Source organism: Arachis hypogaea, chromosome 3 (genome assembly GCF_003086295.3).
Source record: "Arachis hypogaea cultivar Tifrunner chromosome 3, arahy.Tifrunner.gnm2.J5K5, whole genome shotgun sequence".
Lineage (NCBI taxonomy): Eukaryota > Viridiplantae > Streptophyta > Magnoliopsida > Fabales > Fabaceae > Arachis > Arachis hypogaea.
The window spans coordinates 9,521,001-9,542,096 of record NC_092038.1 but is presented as its reverse complement, the minus strand read 5'-3'; the positions used below and the strand labels follow the sequence as shown (position 1 = coordinate 9,542,096).

The following is a 21,096-nucleotide window of genomic DNA, read 5'->3' as shown; positions in this document are numbered from 1 at the left end:
ATTCATAGACTTAGACATGCTAGAAGAAAATAAAAGTCGTTTTTGTTTAGCATAGTGACAAGAGTCACAAGGTCCAATGTTCGCTTTATTTTTCAAAAAAACTATATGATTTATGCATCACATTTATTCTCTGAGATGGTATGTGACCTATTCTAATATGCCAAATTTCTTCTTAATCATCTTTACTGGAATTGCAGGGCAAGACCATAGATGACAATGCTGATGTGATATTTGTTGATGTGTCTGGTTTTAAATTCTTAGAAGCATACAATCCCCTTCTTTGTTCAGCTACTCCAATCCTCTTCTTGGAAACTGGATCCTGTATCTCACAATTGGAGTCATAAAAATGAACTTGCATTTCAGATCATTAGTCAACTTCGATACTGATATCAAATTGAACTTAAATTTTGGGACAAACAATGCATGTACTAATTGAAATTGGGCAGTAAACTCTATGATACCAGTTATATCTGTGACAGTTTGTGTTCCATTCGATAGGTTTATATGCACAAATTTGATGTGGTATAGGCTTTTAAATGTACTAATTAAATATGAGACATGGTCAGTGGCTCCTGAGTCAATGACCCAAGAGCAATGACTAAAAGTAGCTAATGACATGATGAATGCAATACCTTGGCTAGATGGTAGTGTGATGGTTTGATTATGACTTTGCTGTTGTGGTTTTTGCTTCTCTAGAAGTGCCAACAATGCTAACTTTTGATCTACAGAAAATGAGATCTTGGAGTCATGCTGAAGAAAATGAGATCTTGGAGTCATGCTGAACTTCCTGAGGTGTATTGCTGACTTTTTCATCATGCTCATCAGTAATTATATTATTGTTGATTATGCTTCCTCCATTTCCAATTCTCAAATGAGGTGGAAAACCATGTTTTCTATAACATGTGTCTTCAGTGTGACCAATTTTTCCACCAAAGATGCACTGCTTGTATCCTTGAGTTCGGCAGTCTCTTCCATAAGTGGTTCTACCACCTCTACCTCTGAAGTCTCTTCCCCCTTTCGTGTTTGAGCTTGCTTGGGGATTCATGGCATAATTCGACTTTGTGTCTAAGCTGGCCATCAAAGTTCTACATTAAAGTGATTCCACATTTTATCATTCTTGCTGCAGAAGCAATGAAAACGCAGCATCAACATCGGGAAGTGGCTTCATGAACATTACCTATGATCTTACAACAGCATATTGATCATTGAGACCTCTTAGCATCCTAACCACACACGTCTTCTTTATGCTTTCTCACAACATCAAGGCCACAGTCACACTCTCCAATACAAGACTTACAAGCTGGCATAGGAGAAAAATTATCTAATTCCTCCCAAATCCCTTTTAATTTGTTAAAATACACAATGATGCTCAAGTCACCCTGTTTGGTTGCAAACAACTCTTCTTGCAATTCTGCAATTTTAAACAAGTCACCCTGACAATACCTGTGTTTCAGCGCATTCCAGATGTTAGCGGCATTGTTCATCTACATAATACTTTGCGCTATCAAAGATTCAACCAATACACAATATAGGTGTTGCACCTATCCATGCCTCAAACAAAGAGTCTTCTTCTGCTGGTTTAGTAATGGAACTATCAACAAACTTTAATTTGTTCTTTGACTTCAACGCTCTCCACATAGCTCTCTCCCATGCATGGTAATTATTTGCACCAAGAATTACTGAAACTAAAGGCACTCCTGGACTTTCTCCAAGATGCAGAAAATAAGGTCTCACCGGATCCATGATCGGATTCACGTTCGCACGGTTTGTAGCTGATTGTAGCTGATTGACCTGATTCAACAGGTTTGCAAGAACTTGAATGTCAATGTTCTACGGAACTTGTTCTGCCATTTCTGGTTCAATTTCTTAATTTCTCAAAGAAAACCTTCAATTTTCAAGGGTCATCAAATTCTACTGACCAGATCCCAAGCTTCCTTGCTTAAGATCCTTGCACAGTTGCACGATTCTTCAGATCGGAACTTTTCACACTCGATCTCGTGATCGGAGCCTCTACTTCAGTCCACACTCACCGCACCATGTTGAAACAGCCATGGATAAAGCAGAGCAACTCTCATCAACTCTGTCAAGTGAGTTCAAGTATGAAGAGAAGAGAAAGGGAGGAAACGAAGCAAGAGAAGAGAGCAACAAGAAGAAGAAGGATCAACTAGCAGAGAAAGAGGAGAAGAAGAGAGAAGGAAGAATCTAATTTCATTTCTCACAAAATTGATTTAGAAGAATCTAAAATTCAACTAGTTGTAATAATAGATATATGTACAATTTCTAACTAATCTAACATAATTGACTTGCTGCACTGGTTGTCAGTTGTATAGCATACTAACAACCTAACTAATTTCAGTTACACTAACTAATCCTTTTTATCTGATACAGTTGCTGCATTATAGAGTCTTTATCATGTAATAAGTATTTTGTTAGATAATTTATCAAATTAATTTAATTTTTAACAAATATAAAATTAGCTTATATAATTTATAATTAGAATTGACCGTGTTTGATATAATAATATATTCTATATAAAAAAAGGAAAAAAGATAAAATACAAATGTGAACTTTTTTTATATATTAGATTATGAGCGGTGAATTTTTTAAAAGTGACCTAAATTATGTGTTATATGTTGTTGTAGATTTTTATAAAATGTTATTGATATTTTGTCTTTTTATAATTAAAAGAATAATATTTTATTTACAAAATAAATATTTTATACTACTTTATAATCATGATCAAATATTTTTACATTATACACTAAAATTATCCAATATGTAAAAATTTGAGTGTATAGATGGCGGTATTTAATGTAGCAGATATGGTGGAGGAAATTAAATAGAAGGTGGTGGACAACAATGTATGTATAACCTAGTTGTGGGTGATGCTATAGATAGAGTACTTGAAATAGCACTTAAATATTTTGGCCAAGATAGAAGCTAAGAATCTCTATTGGGGGAACCTATTTTGTCTTTGATTCCAAGTAGTTCATGTGAAATATTTTTATAAGGAGGCAATTTCATTATCATTCAGCACTTGCTTGTCTCTTACAATAGGGTTGAATCTCTTTAAGTCTATAGTTCTGATTTGAAATGTTTTTCCCTTATGAACTTCAATTGCACCGTGAGAGTTGGTCTTGTAATCATAGACATCTCTAACAAAACCACCTTCATTAGTCTATTCTACAATAGACAAACTTCTTTATCACCATATTAACCATCCATGAGTAGTCGTTTTTTCACTCATTTTTTATTTTATTTATTTTTCACTAGCAAAACAGGATCTGTCTCCAAGTATATTTGAATATATCTATAATTTTTTTCTTAATTGAACTAAAAACCTAATTAGCTTATTAGTTTAATTCGGCTAAAAGAGAATAAAAATCTTCAAACAAGAATATTTTTTCTTTTATTCTTAAAATTCAACCCAAAACTCGTTAAAAGGCAAAAAGTACACTAATTAATGTACAAGTCAATAGGTAGATATCTCTATTTAAGCATGATTATTTATAATAATAATAATAGTAATGAAATAATGGTTACAAAAATAGAGATGTGAGAATTTAAAAGATTCAACTTTAAATATTTATAATTTAAAGTTTAAATAAAATAATTTTAAAAAATAAATTAATATAATATTATTTAAATTTTTTAATTATAAATTTTGATATTTGAAATTATTTGTAAATTTTTAATATTAGATTATAAATAATTTATTATGTAAAATTATAAAAATCTAAATTTTATTAAATTAAAAATTATTAAATTTATATATTTAAAATTATATATAAATTTTTTAATAATTTTATTTAATATTTAATTAAATTAATTGAACTCAGTTAAACTCTAATCAAATTAGTAAATTATTAAATCAAAGATTTGATTTATTGACGGGTCTAGTTCTCGTAACCTTGATTTGAAGTGAATATACAAAGCAAAGCGCATTTATATTATTGAGAGTTGGTGTATTTGGGTCCTTATACAGCTGTATTGTGTGGCAATGAAGCAATTAGAGTGTGTAATATTGCCCACATTCTCTACCAATTTGCACATTGTGTGTCTGCAGTGCCCACACTTTTGAATTATGCAAAGATCCCCCACTTGTGTGCCTGCAACAATGTGTATGTCTCCTCCTAATACTACCCTTTATAGTCGTACATTTCATACATTCACATCTTTGTTACCTGATGTGACACATTCATACACCAACCTCTGCTCTCCACGACCCACCATATAACAACTCTCTCTAATCTACTACGTATTCCATGCCACATTACCACTTTACCATACTCTTTCACATCCTACTAAATTAGTAAAGGCTTTGTTAGGTAGACAATAATTTTTGTGAATAATATAAATAATAGGTTTTAAAATTAATTCAATAAAATAAAAATATATTATTTTTTTAAATTATTTATCTAAATCTTAATATTAAAATAACTATCTATACATCTAATAATTGAATATCTTATATATCCATTATTTATATTATTTAATAGGAAAAGTTTAGGGGACCAGCAGTTTTGTTGAATTTTGGCCAGCATATAACTAGCAGAGGAAAGTGAGTCATTGGATGAAATCTCACACTAATCTCACACCATCAAATCATTATTGATGGCTAATTGATGGCTAACAATCACAAAAATTACTGACCCCTAACATTATTCTATTTAATATTTTTATTATCTACATATACTTTTTTAATTAATAATGCTACCCATATGTATAATACAACATAAGTACTTAAGTAGTGCCATAGAATTAACACAATTTATTATTTTTAGTCAACTATTAGTTAGTAATATTTTAAAATATTATATTTGACTACTAAATTAAAGATGTTAGACTGTTAACTAAAAATATTAATCAATATGAATTAAAATTACTAATTTTAAAATTTTCTAATATATAATATCAATTCTATTACATGAACAATCTGTTTTATAATTAAATTAATTTAATAATTTATTAGCAAACAAAAACCATTAACATATTACAGTATTTTTTTTAATTATTAAAAAATAAAAACATTTAAATTTTCAAATTTAAAAGAAGTTAATAAAAAATTTGAAATTTTGAAAATGTTTTTAAATGTTACAATTTCCTTGCAAGATATTTTAGTTACCTCTTTTGTATTTTTTTTCAAAAAAAAAATTTGCATAAGCAAATAAAGGGAATTACTAAAATAACCTTTGATTAATAAATCACTTGGCTTACAAAATACATAAAATATTCTATAAACACAAAACAGCTATCTAACCTATGTTTATGCATGTATTTTATATTTTTTAACAAAATAATCAATTATAAAAATAATTAAATTTTTGTATAGCAATATAATCTAAATTTTTTTATCAATATAAAATATATATTTTATGATGTAGTTAATTTATGATTGATTTTTTATACACAAAAGAAAACATCATAAAATAATTGAATAGGCACCGAATATAGCTAAAGTGATATGTAATCAAATTTTTTCAACAGAAATAGAAATTACGTATTTAATCTTCTAATGTATAGTAGGCAAATATTTCATTAGAAAAAAGTAAGTAATTTTTCAACAAACTATTTTAGTAATTCACTAAAATGTATATATGAATTATGGCCTCTATCAAGAAATTGACCAAGCATGTAAAGTAGGGTGTATGTTGCATAATGTCATTTCCCATTAAAATGTATTTAATTTGAATTGGCCTAATAATTAATTCACTGATTCATTTAAATAAATGTCAAAAATTTAAATACATACAATAATATATTAATTAATAACAAAATTTTAAATAAAATTTAGATCCATAATAGATTAAGCTATAATTCGTAGGGTCGAAGAATACCATGAAAATAACAAAAAAAAATGCCATTTCTAGGTTATATTGGCGACCATTGAAGGATAGTTCTGTCATTTCAAACCCAACAGACACATGAACATGCCTGCTACAGTTATAGTAAAGAAAGAAAGGATGAAAAGATTTTAAAACTCTGTTTTATTTTTTTGCTTCATTGATTTCAAAGGCACTCTCTCCCTGTTAATGAAAACAAAGTGGCTCTGCTATTATGCTGTTCAAATCAATGCTTTGTTCTTGAAGGCCCCACATTGAAGAAGTAGATGAGAAAATGTGCATGATTGCTATAGTTGCATCCACATGAAAATAAAAAAATCATATCATATCCACTTATAAACACAAACCAGATTTTGATAGCTACTGGAATTTTTCTGCACCTCAACTAAGTAAAAAAGAAAAAGGGTTTTTGATATCTGTGCAAAAACACATTCATTTCACTGATCAAAATCCATCATTCTATCTGATCCAAAGTTCCAAATTCTTTGGTTTTGTTAACTGATAAATTATTATTATTTATTTTATTTATATATTTTAAAAGAATGTTTTCTGGTTTCAATGCCTTTTCCATCTGAATTTAATGACATCATTCACTGCAATTTATTCTCAAAGCACTAAGCTTTCTCAAACGGTGGCTCTTGTCCTTTCTAAACAAAGTTGATTGGGTTTCTATAAAAAAATAGGTAAGGATTAACTTGGATCTCACTCCAAAATCTGCATAGCATTCATCAAATTCATTCTTGATTTTTGTGCATTGGTGTTTAATTAGTTTGCTCAGAAATCAAAGTTGTTACATTTTGTTATGACTTGCTACTTATGCAAGTTGGAATCAAAGACAAAGCTCTGCAAATTGTTCATTCTTTATTGGACAAAGTATAATGTTATAGACTTTATTAAAATTATCATCATCACTTTAATGCTAAGTCACTTCAACAATTGCTATAAGAAGAGGTTTTTATGGTGAAAATTTTTTCAGATGTAGAATGCCCATGTGGTATTTGATAAAAGGACTATGAAGAAGAGTTGGTTCAGCCTTGTGAAGAGGCTCTTCATATGGGACTCAAATTCCACACAAGACAAGGTAAAGTGCAATGCTTTCTGCTTTTTTATAATGTGTAGACCAACTGTTTGAGATTATGTGAGAGAAAACTTTGAATACAGAACAAGGAGAAGAGAAGGAGATGGGTATTTGGAAGGGTAAAGAAGAAGAGGTTGCCTTCAATTGCAGCCCCACCACCACCACCACCACCACCAACAACAACAGCAACACTTGTGAGTGAAGCAGAGGAAGAAGAGAGCAAGAAACATGCTTTAACAGTGGCCATTGCCTCAGCTGCTGCTGCTGCTGCTGCTGCTGCTGCTGAGGTTGTAAGGCTCACTGGGGTCCCACAATCTTCCCACAAACCTAAACATAATTCAGAAGAATCTGATGAAACTAGGGATGTTGCTTCTCATTCCATAAGCCAGTGCCAGAGGAATAATATCAAAGAATTTGCAGCCATCAAAATTCAAACTGCATTTAGGGGTTACTTGGTGAGTTTTTTCCCCCAAATTTCTTTTCTTTTGCTTGAGTCTGCTGAGATTTATTTGCAAAAATCTCTTACCTTTACTACTATTTTTCTCACTTATGGATTAATGTTGTTTTGAAGAAACAGCTCAATTAGTGCTAGTTTGTACCCAGAAAACTATTGATGGTCAAATTGACAGAAAAACTGAAGTTGAACTTAGAAGCTGAAACTTGTTAAGGAAATCAGCAACTACTAATTCACAAAATTTCTTTTAGCAATTGGTGATTTAAAAAGCTATAACTATTAGCATATGCAACTTTTTTTCCTTATAGTTTCCTAGAATTTCATCTAGCATAAGGTGTGGGATACAAGAAATAGTGAAGTTGGAAGGAAAGTAAATCAGAAATTAGTTACAGCAATTACCAATCAGACGAAGAAACCATGTAATGTTACTATTTTCTTATTCAGTCTGCATTGTGTTATATTATTCTATGACTGTTATTTCATTGCAGGCTAAGAAGGCTTTGAGAGCATTAAAGGGAATAGTAAAGCTTCAAGCCATAATTCGTGGCCGAGCAGTAAGGCGCCAAGCCATGAGTACTTTGAAGTGCTTGCAATCCATTGTGAGTATCCAGTCACAGGTCTGTGCAAGAAGACTCAAAATGGTTGAAGGAAGCTGGGATTATTGCACTGAAAATGAAGAGATGCATGATTCAAAAGACAAGATAATAAGGGTATGCACAAGATTTGTTACAATACATCATTCGTTTTCATATAATCATTGCAAAATGTAGAACTTTAAACATAGTTTTCATATTATTACAGATGGACTCAAACAGTGAAAGAAAGTGGAGTGACATCACCTTATTGAAGGAAGAGGTAGATGCCTCTTGCATAATCAAGAAAGAAGCAGTTCATAAGAGAGAAAGAATAAAAGAATACTCATTTAATCACAGAGTAAGTTCCTTCAAACCTTTTTTGCTTTGTTCTTTTTCGCTTTAAGGTTAACTAAAATACCCCCCCCTCTCTCTTTCCCTCTCCCCTTTCTTTTCAGAGGTCAGCAGAATCAGAAAGAAGTAAAGTGAATGGAAGATGGAGGTACTGGCTGGAACAATGGGTGGATACACAGCTTTCAAAGAGCAAAGAGCTTGAAGATTTAGACTCAGTTTACAGCTCAAATTCAAGAGGTGGTGAAGAATATTATGGAGGAAGACAACTTAAGCTGAGAAACATGCATAGACAACAAAGTCCATTTGAAGGTTTAGATTCTCCAATAGTTTCTTCAAGAAAAGCTTTTACTCATAGGAAGCAGTGTTCAGTGGGAGAAAACCAATCATTCTCAAGCTCTTCTCCGGCGACTCCGGCATACATGGCTGCAACAGAATCAGCAAGAGCAAAAGCAAGATCAACAAGCTCCCCAAGAGTAAGGACAGGTCATTTGGACAGTGATAGTAGCTATTCACCATGCAAGAAGAAGCTATCTGTTGTGTCTAATGTTAACAGTGAAGTGCTTAGTAATAATGGTAGAAATGGCAACAAGTTCGGTGGTTGTAATCAACAAAGGTCACCAAGCTTTAAGGGACTTCCATTGCCTATAAAATCAAGCAGGACTATCATAAAGGATCTCAGCATTAATTCAGATTGCTCACTGCCCAATTGGGATAATAGACAAAGTTCCTTTAAATGATGAAAGCTTTGCTTGAATTTAACATAGTTCCTTGTAACATGAGAGTGGAGTTTCAAGTGCCAAAAAAAAGAAAAGAAAAAGGAAAACTGCTGTGTGTGATGTATATGTGTTTGGGTGTTATTTTGGTTGAGAATTGAACATTAATGAGACACAAAAAGTTGTGAATTTGTTCATTGATTAGATTATAAGTATAGTGTTGCAATTAGGTACTGGTATTCGGTAGTTAGAGACTGAAACTAAAATTTTACTTTAGAGACATAAAATTTAAATTTTTTAATATTTTCAAAAAGTGAAAATACAAAATATGAAGATTTTTTAGGAGAAAAACTGAAATTTTAATAAATTTTTTAATAATTAAGAATATTTTAATAAATATTTCTACCCTATTTCTTTTCCAGATACAATTTATTAGTTTTGGAAAATGGTTTAATTTTACATGATATTTTTTATTTTAAGATTAAGACCTGTATATAATTATGATTTAGGTTATAGTTGACTGATTAACTTTGATTATTATTATTATTATTATTATTATTATTATTATTATTATTAGGGTTTATCTATCTTATATTATAAGGATACATGTTACATTTATAAATTAAAAAAATTTTCATTAAAAATATAATAAATTTAAATTTTTAATAAATTTATTTTACCTTTAATAAATAAAAATATTTAAAATTTTTTATTAATAATAAATTTATCATGCGTCCTTAAAATATATGTTAGATAAATTATTATTATTATTATTATTATTATTATTATTATTATTATCTCTAATCTATTCCTGTATGCGAAATATGTGGGATCACAAGGCTACTCTCTATATTGCAAACTTGCAATGATATTATTTTACATGATTAAAAAGGGCATCGAATATTGATATTACATTTTTAACAACATATTCTTTATGTGGAGTACACAAGCTTCAAAATATTGCGACTATTCACTTAACAATTAACATTGGTCTTGCCAAGAAAAAGCTTTACAGACACGATACTAATGGAAACCATCTCTTTTGAAATTTGATAGTAAACCTTATATATCTATAATATAAGATAAAATTTATTATATTTGTCATTATCTTTTGTTATAATCTTTCATCTTTCATTATTATAACGATAATTAAGGTAGTTTTGTTTGTGTGTCTAATAATTAAGGTAGTTTAAGTAACAGTTTTTAGTCTTTAAATTCAATTTTCAATTTTATCCTTATATCTCTATTATATAAGATAAAATTTATTATATCTTTTGTTATAATCTTTCATCTTTCATTATTATAACGATAATTAAGGTAGTTTAAATAACAGTTTTTAGTCTTTAAATTAAATTTTATCCTTTTTTTCAATTTAAAAAACAAACACATTTATTTGTTTCCATTATCCCACTTTCCCGAATAAAGCCGCCAACTCTATCTCTCTCAGTCTCTCTCTCCTACTCTCATTCAATCTTTTTTAATTCACATTATTTTATTTATTATTTATAAACTTATTAAAATTAAATTTTAATAATAATAATAACAACAACAATAATGGTATAATTTATCTTAAAAAAAAAATTTTTTTAGGTGATTTTTTAAATAACTTTTTAAATAATAAAAATAGTTTGATATTTAAATATCTCATAAATTATTTTTAGAAAACAATTTAAAAAAAAATAAAATATATACATTTTTTAATTTGATTTGAGCCAAGTTGCTCCCAAACAGCATCGCAAGCACAAGTTCAAGAGAGGCAGAGGCAGTGCTTATTCTTTTCACAATCGCAATTCACAACCCTAACCCTAAAAACTAAAATCCATCTCATTTGAATCAGAATCAAAATCAAATTCAAAACATAAAGATCAGATCTTTCTCTCTCCGTTATCTTATGCTTGTCGATGCACCGTCGTGGAACTACAAAAGCTGATTTGGGGAGGAGGGTTTCGTTATTAAATGCTCTCTCTCTTCTCTTTCTGTTTTCTCTTTCCCTTGTTAATGTCTTCAGTCACCGCCACTACTGCTCCTTCAGGGTCTACAAAAACCCTACTTTTTGATCTTCATCACACTTTCTTCATACCTACGCTCCCCTCCCTCTTTTCTTATACTTCTAATTTTCCATCCACCTTCAGCTTTTTAGGTCTGCAACTTCCGTCGTGTGATCAACATGAGTGATTCTAAGGTTTGTTTTCTTGTTTTAATCCTAAAGTTCAGGGTTTTGTGGGTCGTTGTTTGTGCTGGAAGATGAGCAAGTCTTGTGTGTTAACAAGAATTGGCAATTATTTTGTATGGTGTTATAAATTAATTCAACTATGCCAAAAGGATTGTTTTTTCTAACCATTGTTGGAGGGTGTTTGATTTTTGTTTAGTTTTACATAAAGAGGAGTGTTAAAGGGCTATTATAAATAATGTTGTTGGATTACTAGACTAAAGGAATTGAGTTTATGATTAAGCGATGGCCAAAAGTAATAAATTATTTCGAGAGATTCGTAGTTCGTTGTGGGTGTTGAAAGATGAGCAAGTCTTTGTGTTAACGAGAATTGGAAATTATTTTGTATGGTGTTATTAATTAATTCAACTATGCGAAAATGATTGTTTTTTCGAACAATTGTTGGAGGTTGTTTGATTTTTATTTAGTTTTAAATAAAGAGGAATGTTAAAGGGCTATTATAAAGAATGTTTTTGGATTACTAGACTAAAGGAATTGAGTGGATGGCTACCCATTGCTACTCAATGATTGTGATGAATATATAAATAAATAGATAATCATTGATGCATTAGTGTTAGAAATCTTGTTCAGTTGGAGAATACTAGGATTACGAACAATTTCATGTTTTAAGTTCCTTTTGTTCTTATCTTGCTGCATTGTCGGTTGTTGGGAGTCTTGTGCTTTTCGTTTTACTTTGTTCAAAGTGGCCTAAGTTTAAGTTGTTAATTTTGTTTCTCGAATTGTGCTTTCTTTACTTTGCAGGTATTTCTATTTGGGTCTTTTACAGAAGATGAAACCAGATCATTGTTGCAGAAGCAGTCTTCTACTCCAGTTAAAGATGAAAAGCCTGTAGAGAAGAGCCCGCTGCAATTTGGTTCTGTGAATGCTGTTAGTGCCAGATCAAGTAACCTCGGAAATTCATCAAAAGCACCAACCAGTTCTAATGTCTCCCATTCTCATAAGTGCAATGGAGTGAAAATTGTCGGTAATAGTTTACTTGGATCATCAGGTTCTATCAAGGAGAACAATGGAGTGAAAATTGTCGGTATTAGTTTACATGGATCATCAGATTCTTTCAAGGAGAATGGCAGCATTATCAATTGCCCTACTGTCTGTTCGAGTATCGATAGTGCAAACGAAGTTAAGGCGGATAGTGTGTCTTCTGTGCCATTGCTTGATGAGGATGGACCCATGAACAAGATTGCAAATTTGAGCCTGGATGCTTCTGAGGCTGGAAGCCTGAATAATGTATGGAAAAATGATGGTGGCCATAATGATTCTGTATCGAAATTATTTAATCAAGATTCCAAGAAGACACCTAATGGGCATATTGTGTCACAAGTTAAAGATTTACTGCCTCGGGGCCTAATAAATTCTGGAAATCTATGCTTTCTCAATGCAACTGTGCAGGCTCTCTTGTCCTGTTCTCCTTTTGTTCAACTTCTGCAAGACTTAAGAACTCGCAACATTCAGAAGGTTTGTTTGCTTGTTTTTCGCTACCTCATACTTCCATTGTAGTGATAATAGCATAACTGCGTGGCATTAGAATAAAAAAGATGCTGTTTGGTGTATAAATTCATTTACTGATATTATGCCATTGCACTAAGATTATCCTTGAACTAAGATAAAAATATTGTTGAGCTAATATTATTGCATGCTTACTACTATTCTAACTTGTAGGTTGGCTATCCCACATTGACGGCATTCACTGAATTTCTATCTCAATTTGATGTGCCAAGCTCAACCAAATTAAAGAAGAAAGATACAGATGCTTTGGAGACTGGAAGGCCATTCTGCCCAACTATGTTTGTAGATGTTCTAAAAAAGTTTTCTCCGGATTTGCCAAATGTCATGTCAGGAAGACCAAGGTTGGTGAGAATTCAAATATGCTTTTTATTCTTTTTGTTTGTTACTACCCTCTCCCTAAAGAAAAAGCCAAATTGAATCCTTCATAATCACTTCTTTAATCTTTCGTTGAAGTGAATTCTTTTCTAACAATCAATCATGTACTTGTATAGAATCAAACTATCAAAGTATCAAACCGTTTAAAACTGTAAACCCTATGCCAAAAGTACAGTTTCTCTCCTTGAAAATTTTGAGAAACTGTTACGGTTTATAATCTTCATGACAGTTAGAGGGACTTGTTTTCTAATTTATTTTTCCTAGAAAGGTGCATCAGCTAGATAACTGATGGATATACAATCCTTGGAAGTTTTGTTCCTCCCCTCAATCATCATCCACTTCCTCATTTCTACTTATGCTATCATAATTGATTTTGTAATATACACTTGCAAATTTATTATATATACTTGGTGAATATGTCTCTTCAGGCAGGAAGATGCTCAGGAATTTTTGAGCTTTGTAATGGATCAAATGCATGGTGAATTGTTGAAGCTTGAGGGACAGTCTTCAAGTCTTAATGGTAGCAAATCATCTCTAGTTTCTTCTGCTGAAGATGATGAATGGGAAACCGTTGGGCCGAAGAATAAATCTGCTGTAACAAGAACTCAGAGCTTTGTTCCATCAGAATTGAGTGGAATTTTCGGAGGACAACTCAGAAGTCTGGTGAGAGCTAAAGGTAAAGGGGAAAAAAAACTGTCTTGTCCATTGAGCTTATGTGGAACTTCATTTGGTCTTTCTTTTTTCATCATGCTTAATAGTGCATTGTTGAGATATTGAACTGTCACTTTCTTGTTCCTTCTGCCACAATCCTCACCATTTTTTTAGAATGTTAATTAATGCCATTACTAATTGAAAGATGATTCAGCTATAACCGTCATTTATCTGTCTGTTGTTCAGGGAATAGAGCTTCAGCCACTGTTCAACCATATCTCTTGCTCCAGCTTGACATTTATCCTGATGCTGTCCACACAATTGAGGATGCACTTCACCTGTTTTCTGCTCCAGAAACTGTTGAAGGCTACCGAACTACACTCACTGGAAAGGTATTCAACCTTTATGTCTTAATAATTATGCCTTTAGTACTTTAAAGAAGAAAGCATGGCATGGTATTTGGATTGGGAGAATATTAAATGCTTCAATTTTTAAATTATAATGCTTTCTATTTTAGTTTCATCACAATTTATGGCGCATGTTAACAAAATCCTAACTATTTTTAAATTTCTTTCAGCCTGGCGTTGTGACTGCAAGAAAATCTGTACACATTCAGACACTTCCGAAGATATTGATATTGCACCTGGTACGTTTCGGTTATGGAAGCCAAGGAAGCACTAAGCTACTTAAGCCTGTTCACTTCCCTCTAGAGCTGGTATTGGGTCGAGACTTGCTTGTTTCGCCATCTACTGAGGTATATTTAACTATCCCAGTCCCTTTGTTTTGAACATAAATTAGTTAATCGCCTTTGAAGATAACATATGGTTGTGCGCAGGGTCGAAGATATGAATTAGTTGCCACAATTACTCACCATGGAAGGGAGCCTTCAAAGGGGCACTACACTGCCGATGCCCTATATCCTAATGGTCAGTGGCTAAGATTTGATGATGCATCTGTTATTGCCATTGGAGCAAACAAGGTGCTGCATGATCAGGCATATGTCCTTTTCTACAAGCAGTTGTGAACATGACACATAACACATTGTGAAGGAGAACATGGGATGAGAACAATGATTGCTGTTCTATTTGTGACTAATGTATTGCATGGATAAGATTTGAGAGTGATTTTATTTTTGAGCTGGTTGGTTGGTGTCATCAGGGATCAGATTGCTTCTATGCTGCCATGAATGAAAGATTAATTGTTGTAATATTCTTTTTTTTTTTCTTATTCTTACTAGAAAGTTTTGTAGTCCTAGTTTAGGACATGGGCACATGTATTTATAAAATACTACATATTGTAGTCTTGTAAGAAATTCTGCTTATTTTTATACAGTTTCATTTCATTTTGCTTTTGTGTTGAATAAAACGTTATATTAACATTGAATGCTTCACTATGAGACCCTTGATATCTGTCAAATGTATTAGTTGAAACCAAAACCTAATGTTCAAATGCTTAAGAGTATGGAAGCCAATTAAAATTGTTCAATCACGTCAAGGTTGCATGAACCACATTTTTAGCAATTATCAATAACAATGATAATATATGTTATTATATTGATATGCTTTCTGGAGCGACCCTTCTTCCTTGCTTCTATGTTTGGTATTCTTCCACTTTGAAATTCTTGTGAATTTTCATTCTTAATGTGTTTTCTCTTCAACCACTTGACACGAAAATTTTATCATATTTTAACTGGAAAAAGTGCAGTATAACAAAGACTAGTCCAACTAACATTTAAAAAATGTTGCTTTTTCCGAATACCTTAACTGTTACTTTTAAATTTGGCCACACCACAATTACTTTCAACGCTTTTTCCTTTAATATATATTTTATTTTTTTATTGTTAACTTGTTGCCTCAAATGATCACTGGATTTCTATAACATGTCTCTCAGACAAGTATGAATTCTTTTCTTCTCCTCTCAAAAAGAAAAAAGGTTGGTACAAATAGTAGGGTAGCATCTTTTTAATATATATCTTAAGAATAACAAAGGTGGTAGGAGAAAAACACAGCTCCTCATTTATGTAGTTTACATTAGACTTTTCCCACTTTGCAGTTTGGAAAATTCTAAGAGGTACCTAATCAAACTCGCTGTATCATACGCCGAAATAATTCAATGATATAGATCTGAATAATGAAAATAAGTCATTTTTTCGTAATTCAAATCTATACCACAGGATTATTTTGACATATGATTTTTAACTACTAAGTTAATTATCGTGCATCTAAGATATTTCCTCCTTAATTTGACATTTATGGAATATTCTGCTTCTTAATGTGGTCCAATGCAGCATAGAAAATATTGCTTAAGGTTGCTGTATAGTGAATGGTGGCTTTATATAGGATTTAAAGCAATAACTTCCTTTATTTTAAGGCTTTCTGTGGTCCATGGAAAAACCAACATACATGGCTGCTTTCAGTTTCTTTTTACCAAATGGACGGTGGAAGAAGGAAAAGAATAGAAAAAAACAAAGTCATTCTAGAATTTAGATTTTTGACTCAATGGATTGAAGTCCGTAACTGCTGCAGAAGCAACCTTGCTAGAGTTGTTTTATTTCTAGGAACATCCGAACATGTTATAGTAATATAAGACCATTTCAAAAAGAAAACATGTTTGATTAATTTATTTGTTTACTTTTCAAATGAAGCTGGTTTGCAATTACCATTAGTTTTAAATTTCTTCTTTGTTTTCACCCTTTAATTCGCGAGTTTATGATTTTGCCAGTTGAGTTTTGCGCTTTAAGTTCACTCGAGTTCTACGAGTTTAGTTAAATTCTTGAGTTTATGAAGATTATTACAAATTTTAAAATGATTTCTAAGATCAAGCAGTTACTTGTAAAACTGCTGATAATAGCAACTAAAATTTGAAGAAGCTTTTGAAGCTTGAAATATGAGTGAAGAACCTTAAAGAAGTAAAAAAGAGTTGGAACCTTATTGTCTTGTTCTGATCTTATTTGGCTTCCATCTTTTCTAAAATGCTAATACTCATGTAGTTGACATTTGTCTTTTGTCTACTCTGACAGAATAATAGAGATCTGATTGATTGAGTATTCTGATCTACATATCAGTGACTAAATAATATGTCAGAAAGAACAACATATTGTTAACATAGGAAAAGATTCCTTGACTTACCGAAGGAGCCTCTGTGGTTCCTTGGATGGCAACTGGGACAAATTCAGGGAACAGTGGCTCGGAGAGTTGGCTAAAATACCATCAGGTGAGGGTACGGAAAATAGCGAAGCCGAGCCCGCTTCAAGAAACCCGGAGGCACGAGACAGTGATCCCAGGGAAGAAATAGGGCCTTCCTCGGTAAGGCAGCGAGTGGATTCGGCGAACGCTGCCGGAGCAGGGGAGAATGTGGTGGGCCCATCACACATATGCAACAGAAATGTTTTGGTTAGTTGTTTGTATTATCTGAAATACACTAATCTTTTTATTGCACCTAAGCTTAGCAATTATGCAGTTATTTTCTTATTGATAATTATTGTACTAACCTAGCACTTTTTATTTAAAAAAATAAAAGTTCCATCAGCATTAAGCTACAAATGGTTGTATAAAATAATAAAAAAGGTATAAATGGAATTATGGAAACATAATCATGCAACCAACAAAAAGAACATAATTTATAATTCTCCCATTCATTGAATCCCTTGAAGGCATAGTTACAGTTGTTTTGTACAAATATAAAAATAAAATTCAGAAAAAGAACAAGAAAAATTGTATAATAACACCATTTTCTCTATGTCACCCTAGTGAGCAATAGATCAAGCCCCCTAAAACTTCACCTTAAATTATACAATCAACTTCAGTAAGAAAAATGAAATGAACTCCAAATCCAAATCCAAAACAAAAGAAAACAAAACAACAAATCAAAAAATGAAAGCACAGCAGGCACTGTTAACAAAAAATAAGGGATCCTGTGCTTCATTTCTGAGCCTTCAAAATGTTCTTAACATGAAACAATAGACTTGTTATTATCCTTCTCTATTTCTTCAATATCATTGTTGTTATTATACTTAGGAACCCACCAAACTCTCACACTTCTATCAAGGCTTCCACTATAGAGCAAAAATCCTCCACCAATTCTATTAGAACATGAAGCTTGCAAACACTTCACTGGACCTTCATGGCCACTAATCACACCAACTTTACAAAGCTTACCAAAAGCTTCTCTTTTCCAAATGCCAATGCTTTTATCTGCTGAACCACTGCATAAAAGCTCACCAATTAAGCACATGCATAAAACAGCCATTTCATGTGCCTTTGTCTCAGAAACAAGCTTCCAACAACTACTACTACTACTGCTACTACTCTCGGAACATTCCCACCCCATAACATAACCATCAGAACCACCTCCATAGACCCATTTCCCATCATCAGAAACAACCACAGAATTCAATGAAACATCTTTATGACCCTCCAAAACCCCTTTCAAACAATGTGAATTCTTGTTACTCTTCTTAAACTTCCCTCCTTCCCTTTCTCTTTCCATTCCCCAAGCTTTGATCTTTCCATCTGCAGAAGCAGAATACACAATCCCTCTTCTACATGCTACCAACCCATTGATTGCATCATCATGAGCCTTAATTGACTCCAAACACTTCAAATCCGAAAGGTTCCAAACCTTAAGGGTTTTATCCCATGACCCTGAATAGATCAAACCATTATGAACAGTTAAACATGAAATGCTATCAGCATGCTCAATCCACAGCCTCTTATGGTGCCTCCTTGTTTGGACATAGTTGCTTTGCTTCATGAACTTCCCCAAATAGTCCTTTGTTGTCGGAAGCGTGTCAACGAGCCTAAACACATTCTCTGAACTCCTTGAAACCTTCCAAACTCTGATCCTACTATCTTGATGAGCAGTGAAAACCTTGTTTCCAATGGATGCAAGGGCCTTAACCGATCCATCGCCTTGGCCGAATTTGGCGAAAAGGCGCAAATCCGGTTGCTGCCATACTATGATGTCTTTACCCTGTGATGCACTTAGTATGAATTCGCCACAAAGTGCTAAACATGAAACAGAACCAACATGGCCTGAAAGAACAGCTAGTGATCTATGACTATGAGAATTGGAACTTGGAGTTGGTGTGGATTGAATTGGTAGCTGAAACTTTACATCTTGAAGCTCGAAACGGTGAGAGGAGAAGGGGCTTTCGTCGGTCTCACTGCTTCTATCGCTGCAGATACTGCTGCTGCTGATTGAACTTGAAGCTGCAGACAATGGTGGAGGAGCAGAAAGTGGTGTTTTTGAAGTAGGGGAATCCATTGGAGTAGCTGAACAAAGCTTGGTTATTGAAACAGGGGAATCGCTTGGAGTGGAAGAAAGCTTGTTGGTGGGATTAGAAAGTTTGGTTTTTGAGAAATGGGAATCGATAGGAACAGAAGAAAGATTAGTTTTTGAAAGAATTGAGAAGATGGGGTCTTGTGAAAGAGTTGAATCCATTGAAGTTGAAAGCTTGGTTTTTGGAACAGGGGAATTCAGGGGATTGGAGAGTTTTGGTTTAGGAAGAAAGGAATTCATTGGATTCTGTTGTGTGATTCACAAAAGAAGAAGAAGAAGAAGAATGAGTTTTGATGAGATGCCAAAAGAGAAAGAAGCTGAAAGAGAAACAGGGAGGGAGGGGTTACTTGTTGATGTGGTTGAAAGAGGAAAAAGAACCAAAAAGGAGTAAAATAATGCAATGGAAGTGAGAGGAACAGAGTGAGAGAGAGGTGCAACGGCTACCTTGACAAATGACAAGAGCTGTTATTGCTTAATGCTTAATATTTATAATTTACGTCATGTTTTTAGTAATAGGAAAGTATTATTTGCAAAACAGTTATGTTATATTATATGTATATAAATTTTTTTTATTAATTGTCACCAAAAAGTAATTATTAATTAATTATTGTGTATAAAAATATGTATTTAATATTTTATAATTTTTTATTGTTGTAAAATTTTATTTATTTATAATAAATTTAATTATTTTAATAATTAAAAATATATAAATTAATATATATAAGTATACATAATAATAATTTATATGACGGCTAATTTTAGAGTAAATAGAGGATATTTGATTTGTAATTTGGGGGATTGGATGAGGAGGATTTGAAGGACCAATGTCTTACCCTTTTTGTGGTGTGTTATTGCATGTTTGAGCTGTTGAGCATTTTTGGGGGGTTTTATTTTTATTTTGACCAACTATACTCTGCCACGTGATCAAATTGGAAAAGGTCAAAAGGGGTGCCATTTCCCAATCAAGATCGGCTCTGGTTTTTTATAACGCCAGTATTTTTTTTATTGAATAATATTAGTCAGTCGTTAAAATTTATTATTTTGTCTATTAATTAATTATTAATATTTAAAAGTATATTATTGAATTACTAAATTTATAGGCTAAAGAAATTAAGTTGATGATTAAGTAATATCCAAAAATAATAAATTCTAATAATTTTTTAATATTTTTTTAAAATTTATTAAAAATAAAATTTTGATTATTTTAAAAGTAGAATTTTAAATAATTAGAAATAGCGCCGTCAAATTAGGATTAGCGAAACATAACCACTTTGTCAATGTGAAGTCGCATCTCATCCTTTCTCATCATGTTGCCGGTATCTCGTGATGCTACTTCTATACCCTTCGTGGCAACTCTTTTGTGACTTGCATTGAACAAAAAAAAAATCCCAAATTTAAGAATAAAAAATTTAAAATTTAACAAAAGAAACATCTAACTTTAACAATAAAAACATTTTAAGTATAATAAAAAAACATCCCACAATTAGTTTAATAAAAGAAACATCCAAATTTAAAAAAAAAAAATATCTCACATTTACTTTTTCAGGATATCCGTTTGTAATAGGCGATAAGAGAGTACTTTGGACAGTCTGACCGCACCACAAAACACACCACACACAGCGTTGCGAGTCGCAATGATGATGTTCGTCTGCAGGAGAAATGACAACGTGAAAAAGCACCTACGTAGGAGATTTAGGATGAACGGGACTCGCAGGTGAAGCTCAAGATAGAGAAACCAACCGCACGCGCAGAAGAAGTTGCATGTAGATTGTGTCACGGCGAAGAGGATCACCAATGTCGCACAGCAAGGTCGACACCATTTGCCGAGGAGGCGCAGCGACTTGAGTGAAGCAGAAGAGAAAGATGACAATGTGAAACAGAGTGAGAGTAGAAGGAAAAGGTGGAGTGTACGGTTATTTTTTTATTTTCACGGTGAGAAATTGAATTAGGATTAGATTTTTTTTTTGTCAGAAAATTAGAGTTAGATTTTTTTTTAATGTAGAGTTAAGTTTGAGTAATATTATGGATTTTTTTTGTGTT

The 21,096-nt window shown here is 32.3% G+C and overlaps 3 protein-coding genes and 1 long non-coding RNA gene across 5 annotated transcripts; 3 read left to right on the top strand and 1 right to left on the bottom strand.

Annotated features, from left to right (window-relative positions):
* Positions 1-5,828: 5,828 nt before the first annotated feature.
* On the top strand, positions 5,829-9,226 carry LOC112789375 (protein IQ-DOMAIN 11). 2 transcript variants are annotated; one of them, XM_025831233.3, is made up of 6 exons: positions 5,829-6,526; positions 6,820-6,924; positions 7,005-7,376; positions 7,864-8,085; positions 8,177-8,308; positions 8,406-9,226. In XM_025831233.3, the coding sequence occupies exons 2-6, from the start codon at positions 6,856-6,858 to the stop codon at positions 9,036-9,038; spliced, it is 1,428 nt and encodes a 475-aa protein (XP_025687018.1). In that variant the 5' UTR covers positions 5,829-6,526; positions 6,820-6,855; the 3' UTR covers positions 9,039-9,226. The 2 variants fall into 2 exon arrangements, with proteins under 2 accessions (XP_025687018.1, XP_025687019.1); XM_025831234.3 differs by having other exon boundaries at positions 5,906-6,716.
* Positions 9,227-10,680: 1,454 nt separating this feature from the next.
* On the top strand, positions 10,681-15,121 carry LOC112789374 (ubiquitin carboxyl-terminal hydrolase 24). Its single transcript, XM_025831232.3, has 7 exons — positions 10,681-11,196; positions 11,986-12,699; positions 12,904-13,091; positions 13,554-13,801; positions 14,023-14,168; positions 14,354-14,530; positions 14,612-15,121. Exons 1-7 carry the CDS (start codon positions 11,182-11,184, stop codon positions 14,798-14,800), a joined length of 1,677 nt encoding a protein of 558 aa, XP_025687017.1. The 5' UTR covers positions 10,681-11,181; the 3' UTR covers positions 14,801-15,121.
* A 671-nt stretch (positions 15,122-15,792) lies between these two features.
* LOC140183712 (uncharacterized) lies at positions 15,793-21,096 on the top strand. Its single transcript, XR_011879515.1, has 2 exons — positions 15,793-17,168; positions 20,603-21,096. It is a non-coding gene; the product is annotated as an uncharacterized lncRNA (long non-coding RNA).
* On the bottom strand, positions 17,392-19,591 carry LOC112789372 (protein JINGUBANG). The gene has a single exon (XM_025831231.3). It carries the CDS (start codon positions 19,294-19,296, stop codon positions 17,722-17,724), a length of 1,575 nt encoding a protein of 524 aa, XP_025687016.1. The 5' UTR covers positions 19,297-19,591; the 3' UTR covers positions 17,392-17,721.